At 38.8% G+C, this 26,849-nt stretch overlaps 1 protein-coding gene across 1 annotated transcript; it reads right to left on the reverse strand.

Annotated features, from left to right (window-relative positions):
- Positions 1 to 9,884: 9,884 nt before the first annotated feature.
- On the reverse strand, positions 9,885 to 26,849 carry LOC131776933 (long-chain-fatty-acid--CoA ligase 1). The gene is made up of 24 exons (XM_059093128.2): positions 26,712 to 26,849; positions 26,347 to 26,535; positions 24,297 to 24,405; positions 24,147 to 24,214; positions 21,506 to 21,613; positions 20,933 to 21,032; positions 19,998 to 20,170; positions 19,612 to 19,644; positions 18,742 to 18,793; positions 18,483 to 18,559; positions 17,904 to 17,981; positions 17,211 to 17,293; positions 16,746 to 16,797; positions 16,455 to 16,537; positions 16,146 to 16,200; positions 15,335 to 15,430; positions 14,989 to 15,061; positions 14,302 to 14,390; positions 13,933 to 14,049; positions 13,564 to 13,617; positions 13,084 to 13,173; positions 12,695 to 12,796; positions 11,897 to 11,968; positions 9,885 to 11,153 (listed from the first exon to the last, which is right to left on the reverse strand). Exons 2-24 carry the CDS (start codon positions 26,506 to 26,508, stop codon positions 11,013 to 11,015), a joined length of 2,067 nt encoding a protein of 688 aa, XP_058949111.2. The 5' UTR covers positions 26,509 to 26,535; positions 26,712 to 26,849; the 3' UTR covers positions 9,885 to 11,012.

Below are 26,849 nucleotides of genomic sequence, written 5' to 3' on the forward strand. Positions count from 1 at the left end.
CTCTGCTTCCTTTCTTGCACCGAGCAATGATGTAATTTTAGTGATTTTTTTTTTGTAACGCACTTCGCCAACCGTAGGATCACCAACAACCAGCGCATCAGTTAGACTGTGATAGTCCGCTGGACATTCTTGAATGATTCGGAGAGTCGTCAGAGAAGGGACGATACGGATTCTGTACTTCTCCGATAATACTCTTCGGCAGATTCATCTCGCAAGGCAGCAATTGGGACTCGGTACGAAAAACGATCCGGTACAATGACGATTTCGGGCTCTGTAAGTAAGTCTGCCACAGGTGCGATAATCCATTTGTAGCACAAATTATGAATTCTTTCGGTATCTTTGGTTTGTTCACCTCGCAAATGTGTTCGGCTCTCTTTAAGAAGAGATGTCGTCACGTGGTCATCCAAAGATTGATCTTCGCAGTTCGCCGTGGGTAAAACGCCAAAGCCAGCGGCGCTCTTTTTGAAAATTCCTTCCACATCACAAACTTGCTCGTCAATAAGAGTGTCTACTTCTACTTCGTCTGTTGCTCGAAAGCAAGTGTCTCCATTTGCTTTCAATACCCAGAGAAGAACTTGCCGCTCTCTGTACGCAATATACAAAAAAACAGAGTTACCTTCTCTCCTCACGATGTTTTCAATCGCGAACCATGATTGTGGATCAGCTGAGATCTGGCTTTCCACGGAGTACTTGTCTGCCATTACTTCTGCGAGGACTCTTGCTCGTCCCAGTTCCTCAACATAGAGAGCATCTCCAAATTTTTGGATATTACAAAGCAAGTCAGTGAGTAAACGGTAGGGAACAGTACCGTGTTTCTCTAACAGAGCCATTTTAAATTCACAGTTTCCTTTCAGAAAATTTCTGATTTGCTCGTATTTTGCAATACATCGAAGAAGATATTCCTTTACTTCCACAATCTCTGACCGCCACATCTTTAACTGCGCAATTCTGAGAAGGCTTTCAAACTCAAGCATCTTGTATCCAATTTGGCTGCTTATGGAATAAGCTTTCTCTAAACAATCTTCTGCCTTGCCATATTCACCAAGCGATTGGTAAAAATTGCTAAGGCTTATGTAGATGCTTGCTTCGACATCTCTATTGCCACATTCTCTGCTGATGGTAAGCGCCTTTTCCCAATATTCCTCTGCTTCCTGATTGTCATTCACAGAAGCAAAAACACCTGCCAAACGTGCTGTTGCCTTGGCTTCTATTCTTCTGTCTCTACTTGCTATACTGATACCGACTGCCTTGTCCAAATATTTTTTAGCTTCCCGATTTTTTCGAAGCCGAAAATAAACACTTCCAAGATTCAGGTATGCTTCTCCTTTTCTCTCGCCGACGATGGCAAGTACTTCCTCGTAATATTCTTTAGCCTTCGTATATTCTCCAAAGAAATAAAACACATTTCCGAGGTTTCCGTTAATTGTTCCTTCTGTTTCTTTGTCGTCAATTTCTTTTGCGATGGCAAGTGCTTTCTCGTAATATTCTTTAGCCTTCGTATATTCGCCGAGGTACTCAAACACTGTTCCAAGGTTCATGTATTCTGTTCCTTCTTCTTGTCTGTAGCCAATCTCTCTCGCGATGGCAAGTGCTTTCTCGTAATATTCTTTAGCCTTCTGATATTTACTAAGGGAACGAAACACATTTCCGAGGCTCCCGTTATTTGATACTTCTCCTTCTTTGTCGCCAATTTCTATCGCGATGGCAAGTGCTTTCTTGTAATATTCTTTAGCTTTCTGATATTCGCCATGGTTATCAAAAACATTTCCAAGGTTCCTGTTACTAGTTCCTTCTCCTTGTCTGTCGCCAATTTTTATCGCCATGGCAAGTGCTTTCTCGTAACACTCTTTAGCCTTCTGATATTCGCCTAGGTATACAAAAACATTTCCAAGGTTCCCGTTAATTCTTCCCTCTCGGTGTCTGTCGCAAATTTCTTTAGCGATAGCAAGTGCTTTTTGGTAATGTTCTTTAGCCTTCTGATATTCGCCTAGGGAATAACAAACATCTCCGAGGTTCGCGTTCAATCCTTCTAGTTTTTTGTCGCCAATTTCTATCGCGATGGCAAGTGCTTTCTCGTAATATTCTTTAGCCCTCTGATGTTCGCCAAGGTTAACAAAAACATTTCCCAGGTTCCCGTTAATTCTTCCTTCTTTTTGTCGGTCGCTAATTTCTATAGCGATAGCAAGTGCTTTGTCGTAATATTCTTTAGCCTTCTGATATTCGCCCAGGGAATAAAACACATTTCCGAGGTTCTCGTTAATTCCTCCTTCTAATTTTTTGTCGCCAATTTCTATCGCGATGGCAAGTGCTTTCTCGTAATATTCTTTAGCCCTCTGATGTTCGCCAAGGTTAACAAAAACATTTCCCAGGTTCCCGTTAATTCTTCCTTCTTTTTGTCGGTCGCTAATTTCTATAGAGATAGCAAGTGCTTTGTCGTAATATTCTTTAGCCTTCTGATATTCGCCCAGGGAATAAAACACATTTCCGAGGTTCTCGTTAATTCCTCCTTCTAATTTTGTGTCGCCAATTTTTATCGCGATGGTGACTGCTTTCTCGAGGTGTTCTTTTGCCTTCTGCATTTCACAGAGGCTCATACATACAGTTCCAAGTCTTTCATGAGCCATTGCTTCTTCTTTTTTGAGACCAATCGTTTGTATGATGATGAGTGCGCTATTGAAAAGTTGCTTTGCCTCTACAAACCGGCGTTGTGCTTTATATTTGTCTCCCAGTTGAATGGTTAGTCTTCCAGCGTGGTGCAACGTGTAAAGAAGTTTCTTGACATATCTTTCTGCATTTGTGTTACCAGAGATGGCGGTAGTCACCAGGTGACTACCACAGTCAAGGTTTTGAAGTAGAATTGAACATTCATTACATAACTCAGTCGCTTGTGGGCCACGATCAGTGTTGAGAAGAAATATGACGACATTTAAACCTATCTGGACTGATTGTAGGATTTCTGCAGCGTCACTCATTTCGAGTCTTTCCTATTTGTTGACGTGACAAAAAATTAACGAAAACAAAACTTAAAAAAAGTTAAAATAAAAACTGATTATTGTGGAGTCCTTGAGCTATCTTTGGGAATTGGTTGTTTTCTTCCTTTTTACGAATGTCTGAGGGTAACATTTCTTTTTCACTCTTTTATTCAAACCAATCCATATGAATCAGTTGGGTTGAATTCAACGCCAATTTCGACCTTTTCGTTATGGTCGTTTCGTTTCGTTGTTTTCTGTGCAGACGTGACTGTTTTGATGGTAAGAATGAAATATAACCGATTTCTACAAGTCGTTGCCGAGTAAGTGACCATAATCTGGCCGGTGTTGTTTTGATCACTTGACGATCTTTCTCTCTCAAAACCCACCACGACTTCCTATTTCAAGGAATGCTTTTCCAATTAATTTCTATTGCATCCGTGTAAAAAAATACAAGCATATGCGTGTAATGAAAAACAAAAGGGAAATTCAAAACTGCGACCTCCTGAAATATAGGTGACGCGTGAATTTCTTCTTTCACCACATGAAATCCTCAAGATTTACCAGAAACCTTCTACACAAGGCGAGAGATTTGAAGTTTTGCCTTTCTGTCCGTGACGCGTGAATTTTTCTAAAATTCTTGAAGTAAAGCATTCTTGAAGCATTGTTGAAGCATTTTCTAAAATTCTTTAAGTAAAGTTATTGAAGTAAACTACTCGCTTTACTTCAATAACTTATATACCAAGTTCTCCAATTTTTTTGTCCGCCGGGTAAAAATGTTAATTTTGATTAATTTTATTCATAGAAAATGAAACTAAGAGGCAATCAAAATGTTGAAATGCTCACTAAAAGAACCAACAGCTCACCTTTGAACACAGATCCTGCCGTTAGATCCTGATGCTGTGACTAATGAAAACAAAAGTAACAAATATTGAAATGAGATTTTTTTCTGCACAAAAAAGCGTAAATACAAATAGCTGGTGTAACGCCATGTTACTCACACGGTTAGAAATAATATAAGAAATCACCAAAATGAAATAAAGAAAACCTCAGATGGGAGAAAAATTGTTTTTTAGGTTGCCCTTAAGATTCATTAAACAACATATGGCATCTTCTTATTTTTCATCATCACAGGAGTGATGAACATATACCTTCTCCTTACAATATCAATATACCATACAGAAATCAAGAGATGAGAGTAAACAGACTCATCATTCAGAGGGTGTTACCTCTATCATTATTATGCATTCCTACGCATTTTAGTGCACTATATTTCTGAAGTAAATCAATAGCCGCTCATCTTTGAAAAAGAAACGATCTCTTGATAGGTCAGAGATCAAAATCATGGAACTGATTTTAAAATTTCTCTGCAAAGTAACGAAGAATGCAAGAGCTAGTGAAAGATCGAATATGAAAATTATCGGTAAAAAGTAATCATTATAAAAACCTCAGAAGGATGGAACTTTCATTACAGCTTGCCTATGAGATATCTAAAAAAAATATCGGAGCCTGCGTATCATTGATAAGAGTTTGGTGGTTTAAAATTCCCTTTAACCGATTGCTAAAAAACTTTCAAATTACAGGAGTAAGGAACATTTTGCTTCTCTTTCCAAAATCAACATATTGTTCAGTGAACAAGCGGCGAGAACACTTATCAGCTGAGGGTGTTTTCGTTAAACAACACTAAATTCTTCCTACTGACGAACAAGGTAAAGTGAAGGTGCTATATGTAATATATATATATATATATTGATATATATATATATTTATATATAAAATATAAGCTATATTGCTAATACGATCATAAATTCAAAGGGTTAAGGTGACGCAGACCTCAAATATTTTTTAATCAAGTCAAAAATTGATTTGAATTTAAAAGGTCTTCACAATTATTATCAGATTGTTTGGAATTAGAACTCTTTTATCACTGTTATTTATCAAATTTAATTTATATCCCAAATATATATTTCTCCTAAAAAAGCGACTGAAAGAATCCTTATAAGCTAATTTAATTTTCAGGTGCTTACCGTTTTAAAAGTAAACACGGGTTGTATTGTTTGAGAGATGAGACCGAAAGCCGCAAGAAACAAAGATAACTGCAAGCAGCTCGTGTAAGAACAAAGTGCTGAGTTTGATAGGTTGAAAAAAATCACTTCAGTTGTGTGCGACGAGATTTTAAACTGTAGTTGATAGTATCTCGGTCTGAGATGTATCAACGCGACTTTCCGTTTCGCTCACAATGCTCAATGAAAAACACTGTGGCTCCTTCCTTTAGTATCAAGGTTTGCTCTTCTTGAATTTGATATCTGTTGCGCCTGATTTGAGGTGGCGACGAAAAAAAAAGGGAAAGGAATGTAAGCTAATTTTTTGTTTATTTTTGCTGCTTACCTTTGAACAAGGAAGTGTGTCTTGTTCAGTATTTTGATTGTATGACAAAGGAAGCCCAAAGTAAGAAACTAAAATGACCCGTTCCCTGCAAAACAGAAATGAATGACAATGACTTTTTGTGAAAAAATTAACAGCATAATCGGTAGAACAAAAACAAAATCATTCGGAAAACCTAAAACACAACTACGTCGCTTTCAAACTTCTCCGTAATTGCATTCAAAACATTGCATCTTTGTTCTTTCTACGTAAGAATTTCCCATTCATTCATCGTGTGGCTGCTTTTTCTCTTTCAGTCCCAGACTCGGACATTTAAGAATTGTTGAACACGTAGTTTCTCCCTACAGCATCGATATATTCTTCAGCCAACAGTTTTGGAGAATAAACAAACTTATCAGCTGAACAGCGTTAAATTAACGCAACACTTCATTCTCTAAAAATATTTACAGTGACATTTGTTTCATTTAGAAAGGGGACTTGATCATTAGCTATTAGATCATGGAAGTTAAGGGCCTTAAGATGAGTGAATCATTTTATTTTAAGGACTATGATGAGATCAAGGCAAATTTATAGCGACAAAGCGAGAAAAGATTGTGTCTAAATTATTTTTTTAAAACTAACCTTTGAAAAAATAAGCCTGGCTGGTTTAATATTCCAGTAGTATGACTAATAAAACCAACAGTAAGAAACTGAAAAAGAACTTTCTCTGAAAAACAAAGATAAATGCAAAAAACTATTGTAAGAAAGACGTAAACACTTAATAGGTGGAAAAAAGTGATAAATCAAAGAGGGAACAACGGACACCAAAAGTAAAGATTAAGTTCGATTTGTAAAACGCAAGTTTAGAAACCTGAAAATCAATCGCTCTCCATCTTTCACATAAATTATGCGCACAAAACAAATTATCAAAAAAAAAATAGAATTGCCTGCCTTGAATTAATTTGAAATGTAGCAATACTGTGCAATTTGAATATACTCTATGTTACCACCGACATTGACTGAAAAACCTTACGTTACTTAGGACGGCCAAGGAAACATCATGGCTACAAACGGAGATTTTATGATAAGAAGAATCTCTGCCCATGTGATGAACATTTTCACCACAAAAATTTCAATTTCGGATGGCTCTTTCTTCCCAATTTTTTACATTGCAAACACCAACAATGGTTTCCGTCTTTCTTAATCCGAACATTTGTTTTGCCGAAATAATTGACCCCGCGCTTGACGCAATACCATGTTTAACATTTGTAAACTTTTCAAGACGTTTTCTTGTGCATAGATTAGGCATGCTTAGTGGATTAGATTTACACTGGCGTTTTTATTCTTCTCCAAGCGCTGGATAGTTCTGAATGATATGAATCTAACTCAGCAGGTCAGAAGTAATAGACTTTTTCTTCTTGTGATATGAAAAAACTTTAAACATGAATGGAATTTATTCAGACCGATGTCCTTCTAAAGCAATTCATGATGAGTCAGTACATGAATCGACACAGTAATGGTCCATGTAAGAGCAGCCTAAAATACGTATCGTAAAATCTATGAGATGTCGCATTAGCACACCAGCGAGTTAAAAATGAAATATCGTACTCACCACGACTCTTTGAACCCCTTGTTTCTTTTAAATTAAAGGAAGTGTGTCTTGTTCAGTACTTTGATCGAATGACAGAGGAAGCCGAGAGTAATAAACTAAAATGACACTTTCCCTGCAAAACAGAAATGAATGACGATGACTTTTTGCAAAAAAAGTAACAGCGTAATCGGTCGAACAAAAACCAAATAGTTCGGAAAACCTAAAACACCACTACGTCGCTTTCCAACTTTCCCGTAATTGCATTAAAAACATTGCATCTTTGTTTTTTTTACAGAAAAAATTTCCCATTCATGCATCGTGTGGCTGCTTTTACTCTTTCAGTCCCGACCTAGACACTTCATAACTGTTTAATGTGCAATTTCTCCCTACAGAATCAATATATTATTCAGCCAACAGTTTTGGAGAATAAATAAACTTGTCAGCTGGACGGTGTTAAACTGACGCAACACTTCATTCTCTAAAAATACTTACAGCGACATTTGTAACATTTAGAAAGGAGACTTGAATTGAAATGAGATTATGGAAATTAAGGTCCACGAGATGAGTGGATCGTTTTAGTTTGAAGACTATGATAAGGTCAAGGCAAATCTTTTAGCAACAAAGCGGGAAACGATTGTTTCTAAATTTATTTTTTTAAAACTAACCTCTGAAAAAAGAAGCCGGTCTTGTTTAATATTCCAGTCGTATGACTAATAAAACCAACAGTAAGAAACTGAAATAGAACTCGGCTTTCTCTGAAAAACAAAGACGAAGGCAAATAGCTATGGTAAGAGAGACATAAACACTTGATAGGTGAAAAACAGAATGATAAACCAAAGAGGGAACAACGGACACCAAAAGCAAAGTTTAAGTTCGATTTGTAAACAGCAAGTTTAGGAACCTTAAAATCAATCGCTCTCCATCATCCCCATAAATTAAGTGCACAAATTAAATTCATCAAATAAAAATAGATTTGCTCGCCTTAAATTAATTTGAAATATAGCAAAACTGTGCGATTTGAATATACTCTGCGTTACCACCAACACTAAAAAAACCTTAAGCTACTTAGGACGAAGTACGAAATTAAAATATGAATAAATAGGCGGCCTCTTCTAACCTGAGATATTTAGAAAAGAGCAAGGGGCGGGGAGGGAGTGTAACGTGTTGTCATCATTCACTAGAATTAATGCAAAATTACTTTTATCAATTATGAATATTTCCTTCACCACTTTTTCAGCGTTATCATATAGACTAACTTTATTAGACCAACATAATTGTCACCATTTTTAAGTTCATATTTATAGTGATAGAAAGTCCCTGTATGATGTCCAAATCAACTATTGCTTGGCCTTTGGCTCAGTTCCTAACGTTTTCGTTGCTTTCAAGAAGAGAATGTGAGGGCGCTCATGATGGCTTTGTCATGCCTGTGTCTGCGTTAATTCCCAGTCTCCACCTCTTCGTAAAGCCGCTCGATTTGGTTTTTGAAAGTCATGAGTATTGCTGAACGCTTGGCCTTGAAGGTTGGCGTGAGAAGTCCGCCGGTTTTCAATGCTAAACATCTCAGGATGAAGATGGATTTTCTTGACCTTTCAAACAAAGGATATTATTGTGATATATAAGGATGCCTTCCGTTTTTATTTTTAACAAATATGAATTTTTTTTCTTCCATGCTCAGGAAATTTAGAGATTTCTCATTTGGTACAATGAAGTTTGTTGGTTGCCGTGGAGACTCCTTGTGACCCGGTGATTATCACGTAAAGGAAAAGTTAAAGAAAAAGTTACCTTTAGTTAAGCTGTGCTTAATAGCATTAAGTTTCCAAAGATTCCAACGAATATATCGTTAAATGGGGAGAGAAAAAACCCTTCCAACTTACATGAAATAAACTCAGGCACAGATGTTTTGTGGTCTATTGTCACAAGTTTCTGAATAATTATAAAAAAAAATAACCTGGATCGTTGCTACACATGCAGCCGTGTTTGGGCTCGTCACGCAGCGCGCTCCTTTCCTCCATTGGATGAAGAGAGCGAAAAAAGTTTGCGAAGATTTTTCTAGCCTGCGATCAGGCCCTCATTATCAGCATTTGGTCACGAGCGTTTTCTTCGCCCGCGCGAACATACGAGGCCTTTAGGAACACGAGCCAGCGAAAGGTTTGTCCGGGGTCTGGTACTGGTAATTAGTGCCAGATCCTTGACAAACCTCTCCTCGACATGACAACGCATTCTCTACATTGGCGCACCAGGGGTAGGACGAAAAGGAACTAACATGGCACGAAAACAGGGAGACAAAATGGAAGGCAAATCGGAAACTAATTAAGGCAAAACAGTTAAAAACAAAATCAAAAGAGAAAAGAGACGCAAACAGAATGCAAAAAGCAACAACTAAATCATATCATTTTTTTTCATTATATTACGTCATTTATAATTTTACATACTGAAAAAGCAACAACAGTCAGTGAAACAAAATCACTGATCAACCTAAATAGAATACTTAACCCTTTAACTACCAGATCAAATTTGTAATTCTCCTTACTGTCAACCATACAATTCTTATGATGTTAGGCAGAGAATTTAGTATTGGATCAACTAATTAACCCTAATTGATAGTTTTCTTTATTCTCATTACTTATTTGGTTGATATTGTATCGATGTGGTAAGGAGAAATTCTGTCTTGGTCACTCATGAGAGTTAAAGGGTTAAAGAATGCCTACTTTTAAAAATATCTATTGTAGCACCTTTCGATTGAGTGACGTAAGTAATCAAAGCAGCCAATCAAAACAGAGCTTCGCGTCAAAATACACGCGAATAGAATTAAGCGCAGGAAAACGTGAGCGACCAAAATACGAATGATTTTAATTCTGCATTGTTTGATTGGTTGCCAAGGTGTCGGGAATATTTTCTAGGCTAGTCACTGAGCGAGGTGAAGGAAGAACGTAAATATTTAGGAAAACATGCGACACTCGTTTGAAAATTGCTCTTGCGATCGAGTTCTCAATCGATCACAACTCTAATTACTTTACAGTTAGTGACCATAGTGTATAAAAGATGATGACTTGTCTTATATATAAAAAAAATTCCCCTTTTTTAGCTATAATACTTCAAGAGACATGAAATCTTGACCACCATTATAAATTAACAAAGAAGTGTTTCGTTATTACTAAACTCATTTATGCTGAAAATCACACCAAAATATCGCGTTATTTCCCGATGTTCACCCTAGGTTTAAGAACATCCACAACAAGTACAAAACGAGGTCTTTCGCCAACAGTCAATTTTAAGAAATCCCATGAACAATTTCCCTTTTTGCATAGTTTCATTCAAAAACTGTCCAATATTCCACACTCTACTGGTTTAAATTTCGCGATTAGAGAAAGAGGATAACAAACAAAAAAAGATAAAAACAAAACGAAACATTTTGTCGACAAGGTGACACTGACATAACCAATCAGAAAAAGCACGCTGTTGTTTGCTCCTCGATTGGATGGAAAAAGAAACTCGATCGTTGATTGGTTTCCTATCATCTTCCCGCAGCACAAGTTGCCAAGTTTACGCGTAAATTTGATTGGTCCATGACGTCTTATTCGAAAATTCTGAAACGTGCGCTTCGCTGATTGGCTAGCTATTACTTAGTGTAACTCAGAAAACAGTAAGTAAACGGCACAAAAAGATTTTAAAATATATAAATATTTTTCCAACTCCTGTTCTATCTTACAGACGCAGTGCGACCATGTGTGTGCGAGTTTTGCCTGAAATGGGCTGATTCCCGCGTTTTGAAAAACGTCAGAGAAGTCATCAACGGGCTGATGAGGACCTCCGCTCAGGTTGTCGAAACATTAGTCACCAGTCCTCTTCAGGGCAACTCTCGCACGGACGATCATCCTACACGACTGACTTGAACAACGGAGTTAGAAACATTAACTGTAACTTTGTTTTCTACCTAAGCAAATACCTTTCTGTGTAATTGTTTTTTTGAATAAATCAAATTCAACAATATTTATTTTGTATTTAAAAAAGTGTGTAAAGGGAATCGTTCGTATAAGATAATATGGAATTGGATAAAATGAAAGTTATCTTTTAACATTACATTGTATTTACTCCGGTACTGTAGCGTAGAGGTCTTCGAATGTTTGTAGAAAATGTTTTTTCAGGGCTGGCCGCTTGAATTTCAGTGTTGGCGTCAGAAGACCATTTTCGGTCGTGAAAATCTCCGGCGTCAGGAAAATTGCTTTGACCTGAAACAAATAAACATTATTGAAGGGCTGCTCGAACCTTAGAGGTACTAGTGCTTAACATTGCATATTCTCCCTACTATTCTCTATACGTTTCTTAAGGTGCTGACAAGAAGAATTTATTAAACAATCGAGAGCTTCTCTAGTTGGGGATCATTTCCTTTATTCCCATGACCCTAGACTCTTAGGGTTTAAGGGTTAAGAGTTTATATGGCAATTGAGCCCAGTGGCTCGTCTGGGGCCCGTTTCTGGACGGTCCCGGTAGTCCAACGGGTCCGTACAGCTATTCTGTTTTCACTCTAGATGGGGGTTTAAAAAAGGTTTGAAAATTACGCAATAAAACTAACACCTAGAGAAACAAGACGGACTGGTTGGGGTGAAAGAACCAGCTTCTTTATTCTTCAAAATTTGGGTTTGGAAATAAGGCTTTGGGCATGTTAGTCACCAGGACTTTCGAGAAACGGACTGCTGGACGGAGCTCATCCCGGTTTCTTCAGCATGAAACGACTAGGAGTGATGCTACTCCCTACGGATAAATGCTAGTCCATCCCAGGTTACGCTCCCCTTAATTAAAACGATTTGAACCACCACTAAGGACAAAAGAACTTTAGCAAACGCGAAGGTATAGAGCTCCAAATTTTTGGCTACCGTCTAAGTCTCAAAAACGTCTGTGCTTGCGCCTCCTTTATGAGTACGAGAATAAGCACTCACAACTGATAAAGTCAACGTAACTAGTCATTATTTACCTGCTCAAAAGACTTGAGCTGTTCCTTCTTGCCTTCTGCAATCATCTGATCTAAAATGGCTTTATTTACTTTCTAGAAATTTAGTAAAATACAGCAATTAGATGAGAATTGGCGACAAACTTTGCGGGCCACATTTTCCCTGATTATGATGAGACCGCTGACCAGACTTTGAAAGACATCAACAGGAGTCAACAATGATCATTTCACTCTTAAAACTAACTCTAGCTACGCATGCTCCCGCCTGAAAGGCATATGTCAGACAAATAATACCCGATGTTGACAAAAAGTTAGGGGCGTAGGGACATGAATTACAGATAGAGTCGGCTATAATATGGGTCGTCGAAGTTAAATATTTCATAAGTAATAGCATACAGTGAGTGTATCTGTAGACAAGAGAATAAACAGAGAAGCCAGTGTTCCATTCTGGCCGACGATTTTGCACGCCCCATCTATGAACACAGAAGGCACAAAAATGGATTCCTTTGGAGGGAGTGGTCGCTTAATTTGAACCAGGTCAATCGGGCCGGGGGAGTCTTCTGTGAGACGGTGGGTGGGGTGGGCGAGGCGCAACTTTCCCTAACCTAAATCTCTCATTCCCGTCCCCTCCAAACAGTGACTGACCACTCGCCTCGTTGTGGTCATCGCAAGGTAAGGATTGCAAAAACAATTCAGAATAATTCCTGCTGGGAAATACATGTTACCAAACGTTTCCAGCTGATATAAAATAAGGACACTTATTTCCCGCCAAAGGGACGAGGCTCGTTTGGAAGCAATAAGCAAACAAAAGGCGCAGATTACCTCGTTGGCACAGAACGAGTCCATGTCACCATCAACACCATTCTTCTCGGCCCACTTTTCAACTGGATCTTTCTCAGGCACAACGACAGCTACCAGACAAGACTGAATGACAACAAAAAGACACGAAAATAAGTAAATCAGGAGGCAAAGAGCATTAAATAAACACGACAATGTTAACCCTTTGAACCGAACAGTGACTAGCATCTTATTTCTCCTTACAATATCACCCCTGAATCACACATTAATTCCATGAGAATAAAGGAAATGATCACCAACTAAAGAAGCTCTTGATTGAGAAACACATTCTCCTTGTCAGCACTTTAAGAAAATTATAGAGACCAGTATGGAGAATACGCAAACTGATATTAAGAAAAGAGTTCGCCAGTTACCTTTTTGCTGTCGCCATGTACATAGACTTGATGAACCATTGAACACTGTGTGTAAACTTTCTCCACCTTCTCTGGTGCGATGTATTCTCCCTGGAGGAACAACAAATTCAAACTCCTAAGCAAGTTCTCTCCCGTAATGATTTACATGCACAAATGTCAGCTCGCCTAACGACCGAGAGCACCTCAAATAGTCTCACACCGAGCGCAGAAAGATGAAATGAAATAGATAATAACTGAAAGAGATACGATGATGTCTTTCAAAATTCAGAAGGAATAAGCACTCGTAACGTTCCTGCAAGTCAAAAGATTCTCCGTACCCGTTCATTTTACTACATGTTTGATTTTTTCTTTTTTTAACTTTACTCGTGCTTATTAATTCCAAATTGTACTCAACAAGATCCACTCTGTTTCGTTGCGTTAAAAGTGAAACAATCTGATATGTCCATAAAATATTTATTTTCGTACTACAAATAAATTTACCTGCGATAACTTGAAAATATGTTTTTTTCGATCGATCACCTTCAATGTACCATTCTGCAACAACAAACACAAAATACTAATCACCACTCATTGGAAGTCATTACGCAAGTGTAGCGGTATGGCAGAATGTACTGTCTTGACTTGAAAACGAGTTCGCTCTTTTAAAAATGACAAGTTCGCCACCACCTTTATCGGTTTACCCTCTGATCTTCACTCATTTTCCATTTGAAGGCGAGCTTGTTACAACTAATGGGGCGAACTCGTCAAGATGGGGACTAACTGGTAGGGGGGCGAGTTTGCAACGGGACGAAACCTCCAGATCACTCTACAGCGGGTATACTGTTTCTTATGAGTACATATTACACTCACCGGCTGCCATTCTCCCACGTCACCCGAGTGAAGCCAACCGTCTTCGTCAATAGCTTCTTTCGTCTTTTCCTCGTCGTACAAGTATCCCTTGAACACATTCGGCCCATAAAAGCAAACCTGCCACGTGACATCAGAAAGGAGCCAATCAAAATGTGAGACAAAATTTGAATCAAACGTTGGGGCCAGTGAAAAGATTCTCACGAAAAAGAAAGAGAATCAAAAATGCTAATTTGTAGCCAAAGCAGAAAGATCATCTTGCTGGTTTCAATGATCTTGCTTTGAAGTTGGATCACGTGCTAATTTTCATATTAGCACACGAAAAAAGACAAAACAAAAAGACGACAACAAAAAAAACACGGAAATACAAACCTCGCCTTTTCCTTCTTTGGCGTAATACTCCATTTCAGGGACATCGACAAGTTTAATTTTGTTACAAGGCAGTGGCGGACCAACGTGGCCTGACAAAAAAGAAACACAAACAACACCAATGGTATTATTCCAGGGTTCCAGGGTCTGAAGTTAGGGAAACTTACCGAGCCATGATGGCAACCGCAGGGCCAAGGCTCGGTTTTTCCGAGGGTGGATAACACTATCCCGAAGGTGGAGGCTCCGCTGTTTGCACCTCGCACGCTTTGTAGTAATCATGAAATTGGTGTGCCTGTGACCGTTTGGGATTTTTAACCGATTTATGATACCCCACGGTATCAACGAGCGCTTTCTCGTCACAATATTCCCACCAATAGCGTAGCCCCATTTTCTGTATATAAGCCACACACAACCCACAATTCCTCCAATCGCTATGACGAAGGGCTAACGATCGAAACGTCAGCTCTTAAACTCTTTACGGTAGCCAGTTTAAGTTATCAACTCAGTTGATAATACTAAATTGCCTTGTTATACTCTCCCACTGACGCAGCACCACAGTTTCTTAGCAAACTTACCCCCTTTATTCATGTCTCACTGAAATGCGAGTTTACTTGTCCCACGATAGCCCTGGAAAGCCCAGTTGGGTTCGGGAGTTAACTTTTGCGTTTACAGTTCATATTTTGCTCTCACCATAAGTTTGATCTCCTATCATCTGCAATGTAGCAGCAGCAGTGGTCTCTGTTTGACCATATCCTTCGAAAACCTATGGCGGGTACGAACCAACAACACAAAATCAGCACTATTGATACCTGTATCTGTAGGTCTCCCCTCCTCCTTTTGCCCCGATCTCACAAAATTCCGAAGGATAACACGCATAAACTCGAATTCCATCTTAAATGCAAGTGACATTTTATAAACTTCTTGTAAAATGTCGCTGAAGGCTAATTTGCGATCCATCCACAATGATACAGGAAGTTCTTCGCCAAGTGGTTGCAAGGTAATTTTTTCCTTTAACTCTACAATTTTTTGTATCTACCTGACATCCAAGGGCGCATCTTAGGAAGATCATGACATCATCTCGAAGAGGAGCTGATCCAGAGATAACGAACCGTACCCTTCCACCGAGCGAGTTCTGTGAAATGTAAAATAAAAAAATTCCCCGGTTTTTTTCGGAAAGTTGGAGTGATTGCCGAATGGATATGAACATAGTTACACAACCAGAGCCAGCGCTGGTAATCATGTGAAAAGAAAAACGGCCCATTTGAACTCCATAACACGTGACTAGGTCGGGGTTGTGTGGTAGTATTCCATCTTAGTGGTTCAGGGGCTTTCTAAACCAATCTATACATTTCCCAAGGCACTGACAAGGATAATTTCAGGGTCAAACAGTAAAGACACATCAGAGCAAGCAATCATATCTGATACAACGCTTCCTCCCAACAGCATGTTTATTGAAATGTCTGAGCGCTCCCAAGTGGCCCATGGGGCCGGCGCTTAACTCCTGTTTCCTTAGCTGAGTTACCCCCAGCATATTTGCTGGTACCCATTTGTACACCTGGGTAAAGAGAAGCACTGTGAGAGTAAAGTGTCTCGCCTAAGAACTCAACACAATGACCTCCACCAGGGCTCGCACAGAGCGCTCTATACACAATTCCACATAAGCATTTTACTATCGACGGTTAGCGAAGGAAAGACGACGTGGTTAGCAAGGAAGGGGGTTACGAGATTTCGAGGAAATGACTCTTAGAAGATCAGGGTAGTCCTAGAAACTGTCATCACAAACGACACGAATTGATTCCTGGACTACAAGCCTGGAAAATCAATAGAAAACAATACGATAAACGCACCTGGATTTTCTTGAACACAAGGTAGTCCCATATACTGTCGTTACGGACTATATTCCTAGAAGAAAGAGAGGAAGTAGTATCAACATTTTTCTACGCAGTTCTGCATATGTGGATTGACAAGTTGACCGAATGGTGAATGCTTGGCTTGATGTTCTGCGTTCCAAGATACGACCTCTGCTTGTAAATTTGAGCACACAAGGATAGAATAATTAGCATGAAACCCAAGAGGAGAATCCAAACTTTTAATTTTAAATGTACTTCAGGAACAGGGGAATCGATAAACGGATAGAAGAAGAAGAAAGCGATTACCTCTCTAGCTCTGCCTTCTTGAAACGCATGGCCAAGTTAAAGAGAAAACTCTTCACAGCGCTGGACGACGCCTGTTTTATTACCTGAGAGATTGAGGACGCGAAAATACTATTAACCCTTTAGACTATGAAACCGGGTTTTCAATCAGTGCATTTTTAAATGCACGAATAGAGAATTTGCAACTGCACAACGCGTCCATCACATGAATTAATCTCAGCTGAGATTATCCCTCGTCACAAAGCAGTATAAAACTACAAGAGGCTTCAACTACAATCACACAGTCGTACATACCTTATCATACACTCTGTTAAGCACACGAGGTACGGAGACGAAAATTGTCGGCCTGGAAGCGAATAAAATTAAATAAACTGACTATTAACAACAATTTTATCCAAACCATCCATGGTAGCCTGAAACGGTTGCACAATGCGTACGCCTTTCGAGGTTGCACTGGTTAAAACCCAGGTTTAGGTTGTTCTCCTTTTCCTTTCCACAATGACGAACACCGAGTAATAAACCTTCGTACCCTAACATCAGTATGTATTTTCTCCGCTCTTCTTATCAGCGCCTTAGGAAATTTAAGGAGACCAGTATAGAAAATACGCATGCTAATGTTCGGATGTAAAAGGATTTAGAGAATATGGATTTATACCAAGATACGCTAATCCATTCTCAAAATCTAATTGCTGTATTTAGTACAGATATTGTTAGGAGAAGTTACATTTCTGGAAGTCACAGCGCTATGCATTGACTTACTTGAGAACTTGCAGATCTTCAAGAATGTTTCTTGCATTGCCACCATAGAAACCGACTTTTCCACCATATGTGAATAACATCAGCTAGGGGAATGAAGACAAAAAATCAAGTTACAAGGTTTCGAGGAAAAAAGTAATAATAATAATAAAACTTGCAAGTACAAATCCCCGACGAGTTGTCCGACATACGATCAACGCGTCAACCGACAAACGAACAAGGCGTCGGCCAAATAATCATTAAACCATCGGCCGACCCAAGAACTAAGCTAGAAATACGGTCAGCGTGATTAGTGGATGCGGACGCGGCATATCCGACTGACGCGTTGCCGGCGCGTTCGCCGACACAAACACAAAGTTAAAAAAAATACGATCAACGTGATCGACGAAGGCAGACGCGTAGGCCAACAGTCGACTTAGACGTTGACGACGCGTTCGTCAACAAAAACACAAATTAACAAAAATACGGTCAGCGTTATTAGTGGAGACAAACAGTCAACTAACGCATTACCAACGCGTTGCCGACGCGTTCCACGACGCAAACGAAATAACAGTCACCATGAAGTGCAAAAACAAGTTACAACCGACGCGTCAACCGACATGTAGACTGCATCGCATTTGTTCACACCACAGGCTACGATGGTTTAAACGTCTGGTTGATTACCAACTTAAACTATTTGTTTCAGAGTTTAGTCACCTGAGCAAGTCTCTCGTACATGTGCGCCAACGGAAGGTACGAAATGTGAACATCCTCACTTGATATCAGAATTCCACACTAATAAACATTGATAGAGCAAGTTAGGGAAAAACACAACAAGTTGAACAGAAAGACGGTGTTTTTCAGCCCGAGGCACAGGTATCCTCGGCAAAAACAATCATAAAAAGGGGAGAAGTTTCAAACGAAACTGAGGTATTACAATATAATTTGGTTTTATAAACTGAGTTGATGAAGTACATTGGTCACCGCAAGGAGTTTTGAAAGTTGACACTTCAGGCGTTAGCTCTCACGCCATTCGAAGAAGGGCTAACACAACGAAATGTCAGCGTTAGAAACTTTTTATGGTGGCCAATTTACATTATCAACTCAGAAACATCAATAACTGTCGTCATGCAATCCTCTATCTCCTCTTCTCCAGAAAAAACACAAGTGGAGAAACGTGTTGCGTTACATTATATATATATATATATGCAAAGTCTTTCCAAGTTCATAGAACACAAAGTAAAAGGAGAGAGCTTAACAAACAAGATTAACAAGCAATATAAGATTATAAGATACCTCTTGAACGAGATAGACGAGTCCAGACAGCATTGCAATCGCATTTTTATGCGTTATCATGGCACCTTTAGCATTACCTGATCAAAATAGATATATTTACAAGCACACGTTATTCTTGTAACGGAAAAGACACGAGTTATGATAGCTCTAAGTACCACAAGCGAAAAAAAAACCTTTATCGAGCATGGGTGCAACGTTTTTTGTTGGCCATCCAAGAAGAATAAATGTCTTTCCTACAACGAAAAAAACAATCACTGACCTGTTGTACCACTTGTGTAGCAGACAACGGCAAGATCCTCTGGCTTAGGAGGCTATTGGAGGAAAAAAAAAGAGAATTCATCACGCTCCACAGAGTTCCTTGCAGAAAAGTTATAGGGCTGAGCAAAACTCATCATTGGCGGATCGGCACGAGCATTTTTTGCCCACTGGAAAGTATTCGACCTGAACAACGCGAACCGGCGGGAGATCTGCAAGGGGTCGGGCACTGATAACGAAGATTTATTAGTGCCAGACCCCCAGCAAACTTCACGACGACTCGTCTCAAATCTTCTCGCGGGCGGAAAAACGCGCGTCCTACAATGCTAATAAACCAAATAAAAGAAATAAACGATTCGACAAAGACACAACAAGGTAAAAAATACCCAACTGTTTGGGGGGGAGGGGGCAAACCAGTTGAATGTTTCTACTCGTGGCGTAGGATTCTCCAGTTGTGAGGTGTAACGGCTGTTCACTCACCAGTCTCTCGGTTCTGGCCACCGTTTAGTTTCCGGTTCACGTGTGTGGCCGTTTCGTTTCCGATCCAAAGTGTGATTCCCTAGGAATCGCACGTGTTGGAGGTTTCGTTTTGCACTTGCAGTTTGAAGTCATTCGTGAAAAACAGTCCGATTACGTGTCTTTGTTGTGCGTTGGCGACGAATTGGAATCTTTGAAATTAAAGCAGCTAACGGAAGCTATACTCGGTCGGCGAGCCGAAGTGTTTACATAAGAAAAAATTGTCCCGTCTAAAACGGTTATCACTGAGGCGAGACAACTCACCCTTCCGAATAGTTTCGAAATTAGTCCTACGCCACGTTAAATTCGTATCACAGCAAAATAGAACTAACGAATTTAACTCTGAAATTCAAGCTACCTTTTCCTCGTGCCTGTGATTTTTTCCTATTTCCTGTTAAAAAAACAACAAACAAACACAAATATAAACACAAGTGAATAAATATCAACGTAAAAATATTAATCAGTGATTCTTGGACAAAACTAACAACATAGCTTCTCCGGTATGTCTTGCACATGTTTACCCTAGAGGGAGCATAGTAACAGTCTGTGTACCTTAAAAAAATCTTGCCTATATTTTATGGTGGCCAGCACCAAATGTTCAAATAGAAACATGCAGAGATAGTATTACAGTAAAAGCAGAGCGAAAAACGGAGAAAAATTTTGCGTTTGTCACGCAAACATCAATTAGAAAATAAAAATTGTAGGGCAAAAACTTTATCCGAATTCCTCTTTTACTGTACTTACTTCTAATTCTCTGAAACAAGTGATTTTGATTCCAACTTTCTCTCCAGCTTCCTTTTCCTCATCTGTGACAGAAGATCCAATCTTTACAATGTTCTTCAACTTGGGACATTTGTCGGACTGTTCCAGCAACACTTTTATCTTGCTTTCATCGCAGACAACAGTTACCATTTTGGCTGCAAATAAAAGAAATTATAATAACCCAAACTTAATTGATATGTTCCTAAACATCCTTCCACTCTCTTGTTTTGGCTGTCATAATCTTAAACATGAAAAGTTTAGGCTAACAAACTTATACCTGTCACGTCATAAATTTTTCAGGTTTCAGCCCTCACTCTTAAAGTTTCTGTCTTACTCTGTACTCAAGCCAAATGGCCCACACAGCTGGAGGCTATCCAAGTTTTCCAAGCATGACCCAACTAGGAATAATATATAGATTTAGCCAAGCCTAAAAGCGGAGCTCGCATTTTTTTTTCCCGCACGTCTCAAGGGCACAACGCCTTGCCCTGGCCAGGACTAGAACCCGGGTCGTCCGACTCGGAGCCCAGTGAACTGACCACTGGACTACTGAACAAAGCCGTGGCGTTGGCGTGCCCGCGGTACAGTTGACCACGCATGTTAAAAGTAGCACCTTGTAAGGTCGTGCGGTCGCACGGTCGTACGGTCGTACATCCAAATTTTTTCGGCTTGATGGGTTACTACTACTTTGTATAATTATGGGGCTACGCTCTGCGAACTCCGCTATTACCACCCCCTCCTTCCTTCTTGATTTTACAGGACTGCTCAAGGGCTGTCTGAGACAAGGAGAAACTAAGGTAAAATCAGACTACAAGCAGTCCTCCTTTTTGGCAAAGCCTGTCACACAAATCAAAAAACAAACCCGGGGTGAAGACTTGATGTTAGCATGGAGGGAGCAACTTTGGGATTGATTGACTTACCTTGATTAATGATGTAGACACATGACTCTGGACCGAGTGTGTCATACAGTGGAACGATGGTCATTGAGTACATGTTACAAGCTTGTTCAACAAGCACCCACTAGGGAAAAACAATAGAAACATTGAGAAGTTTTCAATAACTTTTCTGGATTTGTGGAAATGACTGAGATGAAGCAAAAGTCAAAGAAAGACTGATGGGTTGATTTTGTTGAGCAATTAAGTCACATCTATTTAAACTTTGCCTTCCTATTTTTTCTTTTTTTTTTAATTTAGTGATGAAGAAACACTATGATCATAAAGCATGGGCAAATGCAAGATTGGAAAGAAGATGCAATTCAGCTTCTAGGATTTACATATATGTTGTGGTTCAGTTTTCATCTTGCTTTGAACTGTCTAGAAACAGTTTATTACATGTAACCTTTACATTCCTTTGTTTCATAATCTGCCAGAAACAAAAGAGATTTAGAAAAAAAATTGAACAGCAACATACATGTATAGATGCACTAACAGAAAAAAAAACTTGCCAATCATCGCATCCACTGAAAAAGAAAAAACTTGAACAAGGCTGTTCACCTCAATTTTATTTGGAGCATAAACACCAATAAAAACATGTTCCTCATCCACTGGTCCTGAGCCAATCTCTATCAATCCTGAACCAGTGTCTGCAGATCTCTCATAGACCTAAGGAAAGATTTACAAAGAAACTATTACAAAAAAGTAATACAGCTGCATCGACTTGGAAGAGTTGGTCTAGTTGCAAAGGAAATCATGAAAAGTAATATTTAACCCTTAAACCCCTAACAGTGACCAGCATCTAATCTCTCCTTACAACATCACCCTTGAATCACACATTAGGATCATGAGAATAAGGCAAATGATCACCAACTATAAAAGAACCACTTGATTAATAAAAAAGTCTCAAAATCAGCACCTCAGGAAATGTATAAAGAACAATATAAGGAATATGCATACTGATGTTAGGGTATAAAGCATATATATATATATATATATAGGAAGTCTGCAAGTCGATTTTCGCGTGGAACAGTGCTCAATACGTTGAAGCAGAGCAGAATAAATATTATGAGAGGAAAAAACGACGCAACTACATATCCCGACAAGCCTGTTTCGTGAATCGCTTCACTCTTCAGGGGTTTAATGAAAGAATATTCATGTGACTATCGTTTATATACTAGGAAAATTTACATAATACGCGGTAAACTTAAAAACTTTAAAGTTCAGCTGTTGCGTAGCAACGCTTTGTTTCTGTGCCGGCATGAAGATCTCAGCCTAATCGACAAACATTTCCCTAAGGATCACAGCCTCCGCAAGATATTTAACCGCAACACCATCAAAATCAGTTACAGCTGTATGAACAACACCAAACAGATCATCGACAACCACAACAAGCGCATCTTACACTCGCCCCACTCACCTTACACGAAAGACAACAAAGACGGCACGGGAACCAACAAAACATGCAACTGCCGACAAAAGAACAATTGCCCGCTCAATGGTAACTGCCTTCAATCCTCAGTCGTTTATCAAGCCACCGTCACACGGAGCGACAACAACACCTCTGAAACATACATTGGTCTCACGGAAACCGACTTCAAAACAAGACACAGAAATCACACCGCATCATTCCGCCACGCCAAGCACAAAAACTCTACCGAACTTAGCAAACACATCTGGACACTCAAAAACGACAACATTGACTACTCTATTTCATGGCGCGTCTTATCATCTAACTCTCCTTACAACAGCTCCAGTAAAAGATGCAACCTCTGCCTAAAAGAAAAATTCCTGATAATTTACCAACCCGACCTCTCATCACTAAATAAGCGTAACGAACTCGTATCTTCATGCCGACACAGAAACAAAGCGTTGCTACGCAACAGCTGAACTTTAAAGTTTTTAAGTTTACCGCGTATTATGTAAATTTTCCTAGTATATAAACAATAGTCACATGAATATTCTTTCATTAAACCCCTGAAGAGTGAAGCGATTCACGAAACAGGCTTGTCGGGATATGTAGTTGCATCGTTTTTTCCTCTCATAATATTTATATTTATATATATATATATATATATATATATATATATATATATATATATATAACTAACTGCAGACAGTACTGTTTTGGCCTTCTGGGCCTCATCAGTGCAGTGCTGATGCTAGGATGGAGGTAAGGCCATATAGCCACCCCAAGTGATCTCACACATGAGGGATCATCTAAGCCATGCTAGAGTGCTCAAACTAGAAAAACTAGTGAGCATGCATATATATCTACATTGCTATTCCTCTCTCTTTTATTGGCTCTCAAAAAGAATGTTTACACAAACCTACCCCTCTGACACACAGTTCCATTGTGTAAAAACTTCTACAAGTTTTGGCAATTACTCCAAGTTTTTTTTTCCTTATCTTACTATGATACATGTAAACACCCCAACATCATTTCCAAGTCCACCTAAATACCAGGACCCAGATGTCCAAAGGGCAGATAAGGCTTTCCAACAGATATATTCTTATCAATAGGATAATTGTTTCTCAAATGTAATGCCCAATTAAGAATAGAGATTTATCTAGTAGATAGAGTTATCCACCCCAGTGCTCTATCCCGCAACTATTTTGGTTGCCATGGCAAACTAAAAAGAATCAGTGGCACATGTACGGCAATTATGTAGCAAGTTGTAGCATTATTATGACCTGGCCTGGGTTTTCCAAAGCTGGGTTGAGATAACCCAGGGTGAGTGTGGAATTTGATTTCAGATCTGAAAGCTTTAAAAGGAAGTTTAGATCAAATCTTTTTGCTTGCAATTTGATCATTGGATGTTCTAAAAAGAATAGGGAAAATTTTGCCTAAAAGGCTATTGAACAAAGAAATAAAGAAACCTGGATTTAAATTTAAATTTAACTCTGGGTTTGTGCTAATCACCCTTTGAACAACTGGGTCCTGGTTTTTATTTTTTGAAGAAAAAAGGTTTGCCCTCCTAATCTTCATGACAATTAACCCTTTAACTCCCAGAAGTGATTAACAAGTAACGTCTCCTTACAATATCCATGCACTATCTAGCAAAGAGGTAATGAGAATATTCAAATGTATCAGGTGGAAGTTGTTATATTGATCTAACACCAAATTCTTGTAACTTATTTACAAGGTAATGTGTAAGAGGTAGAGGGGAGAATTAACAGTCAGATCCTGGGAGTTTCTAACCTCATTATAGGTAAGCCAAGCATAGGGTCCTCCAGGACTGCTGCGGTAGCCCAGGCATGGCTTGTCACCTAAATACAACATAAAAAACTGGTTAATAACCTCCTACACAGAGAAAGCTTGGAAGGCAGACTTAAAAATAAAATTACTGACCAGATAATCTCTTTCCGCGAAGGAAAGCTTCATGGCTTGTGCTCACGTCTTCAAATAATTTCTCCACAAGTTCGGTTGTAAGTGAATTCATTCTGGCATAATCTCCATCCTGCATGAGCAAATAATAAATTTTAAAACATTACGTTTGGTGATCTGTAAAAATAAGTATTATTATAATTATCATTATTACTGGCAAGGATTTACCATCATAAATAATGGTAATAGGACCGAGTGGAGTCCAATTTAGTCCATAATCATACAAGTGATCAACAAAATCCAAAGACTGTGAAGCAGGAGTGCAATTTGTTCATCATAACTACAATTACAGACAGAATTAGAGAACACAAAGTCCTTTCACTGATTGATTAATCAAAACCATGTCAAAATTTGAGAGAGAAACTAGACATCTGTTGTAAGTTTTCATAAAAAAACAACGTCAGCAAAATGCACAACAGTACATGCTCATGACACATACTGTCCACTTACACAAGCATGACATGTCAACTGTCCTATCACACTGTCTAATTACAAGCATGATATATTCACTGTATGCTGATCTTTTAACTCCCACAAGTGATTAACATACAATTTCTCCCTTCAATTTTTTTGTTTTACATTATACAGCACACAGGTGATAAGAATACTCAAACTCATCAAGTAGAAGTTTTTATCTTGATAAAAAACCAAATTCTTGTATCGAATTTACAAAGAAATGTGAAGCAGCTAGAAGAGAGAATTAACAATCTGATCATGTAGGTTAAAGGGTCAAAGCCACTTTTCTCAATAGAGGGAAAAAGGAGAAAGAGAAAGAAAATGTTTTACTGCTTCACAAGATTGTTTTTTGTACTTGGAAATAAAATATTTGAAATTGGAAAAACTTGAAAGGTTCCCTTCACAACAGATTTTTGCCATTACAAACACCCAATGCCCAATGTAGGTTTGACATAAATTTATTACAAACATCCTCTGTCCATCCATGGAAATAAACTGTTGACACTACAACATTCATGGGTATATTCTCTGTACTGTTCCTACATAAATTTCCCAGAGTGCTGACAAGGAGAATTTGTTGAACATTCAAGAGTTTCTTTAGATGGATATCCATTTCTTTGATTCTCACAGAGGAGAAGAAATTAGATGCTAGTCATTCTTAGGGGTTAAAGGGTTGAGTAATAGGATAGGACTCATCTGTCAAATAAGATAATCCACAAAACTGTCATACAAATTTTGACTGTGTTTATGCATCAGAACAAACTTTAATTAAAAAACTGTGGTCATATTACCTAGTTTAAGCTTTCCTTTACCATTTAAACCCTAAGACTGACCAGCATCGTATTTCCCCTTACAGTTATACTGCTGGAATCATGCATTAGGATCGCGAGAGTAGTAGAAATGATTGTCAATCTAAGAAACTTTGATTGTTTAACAAATTCACCTTGTCAGTAATAGAAGAAAAGTGCAGAGAAGAGTGTGGATAATTTTTCTTTCTGGGTGTTAGGAAAGGTTTAAACTTTCCAAAAAGAAGAAAAAGCGGTCACAGGAGGTCACGTGATGCCTGCGGTTGGCAACATTTCAAAGTTTTGGTTAATTTCCATTAATGGGAGAAATCGTGTTTTGGCAAGAGTATGATTTGGCTTCTGTGCATATCACAGTATCTATTGAAACTTAACACCTCTTATAAATGATGAGTTGCTACAGAATGCCTGAAATCCTTTTTCGGGATACAAATGTAAAGTGATCTGATCGATCGAACCAACGTGGAAGGATGTTCCGGTTGAATTCCACGAAATGAGGGGTTTTGGAAAGTGGATGAAGTATGTCAAATCAAAATCGCAATTTTGTTCAACATAAGAAAGTAAATTTATACAAACAGATCTCTGAAAAAAAACATCGGACGATCATAGTTCAAGCACTTTTTTGCGGTGAAATTAGGGGAGGTGGCGCTGGTACCTTGTCACCATTAAGAATCACGCCAAATTCCATGCATTATGCGAGACGATCAAACCAACAATGAGAATAGCTGATCGTTTCATTGAGGCCATTAGCTTACCGGTAACTCGTAAGATTGTTTCATGGGATCCACAGGACAAGGCTGAGGGGTTGGACGAGAAGTTAAATAATACATCGATGCGACTGCCATAGCTCCAAGTCCTGCAGCAATTGCAGGGTCTCTAAGATACTTCAGAGCTGCTTCGGCTGCGTTATCTGCCATCTTTTTCTCGAATATTTCTCTGATTGTCTGAAAATAACGTCAAAAAGTGAACGTAAATATGCATGACGGAGTAAATATAAGGTTACGAACGTACCTCAGTAGTATAGGTTTGTGAATAAATTATGGTACCTTACAATAGATTGAGGAAAAATTTTCACTTTCTGAAAGGATGTGGTCTGCTGAAACCAAAGAAAGATACTTACGCTAATGTAGTGTAGATTCTGTCTAACCGATAATTTCAGCGAAGAAGCTTATATAGTAGCGGAACACACTTGATTAATCACGAGTTTTTGCCAGTAAACGTAACTGTCACGCTCTTCGACCTTTGGTCAATCATCCGG

The sequence above is a fragment of the Pocillopora verrucosa genome, chromosome 5, assembly GCF_036669915.1.
Source record: "Pocillopora verrucosa isolate sample1 chromosome 5, ASM3666991v2, whole genome shotgun sequence".
Taxonomy (NCBI): domain Eukaryota; kingdom Metazoa; phylum Cnidaria; class Anthozoa; order Scleractinia; family Pocilloporidae; genus Pocillopora; species Pocillopora verrucosa.

What these genes read in the sequence shown, in the direction of transcription:
- LOC131776933 (XM_059093128.2), bottom strand. Translation starts at nt 26,508, where the DNA reads ATGGCAGATAACGCAGCCGAAGCAGCTCTGAAGTATCTTAGAGACCCT. An exon ending in TCGCGGAAAGAGATTATCTG is followed by an intron (nt 24,215 to 24,296) that starts GTCAGTAATTTT and finishes TGTTGTATTTAG; the next exon opens with GTGACAAGCCATGCCTGGGC. An exon ending in AGCTCAAGTCTTTTGAGCAG is followed by an intron (nt 11,154 to 11,896) that starts GTAAATAATGAC and finishes TATTTGTTTCAG; the next exon opens with GTCAAAGCAATTTTCCTGAC.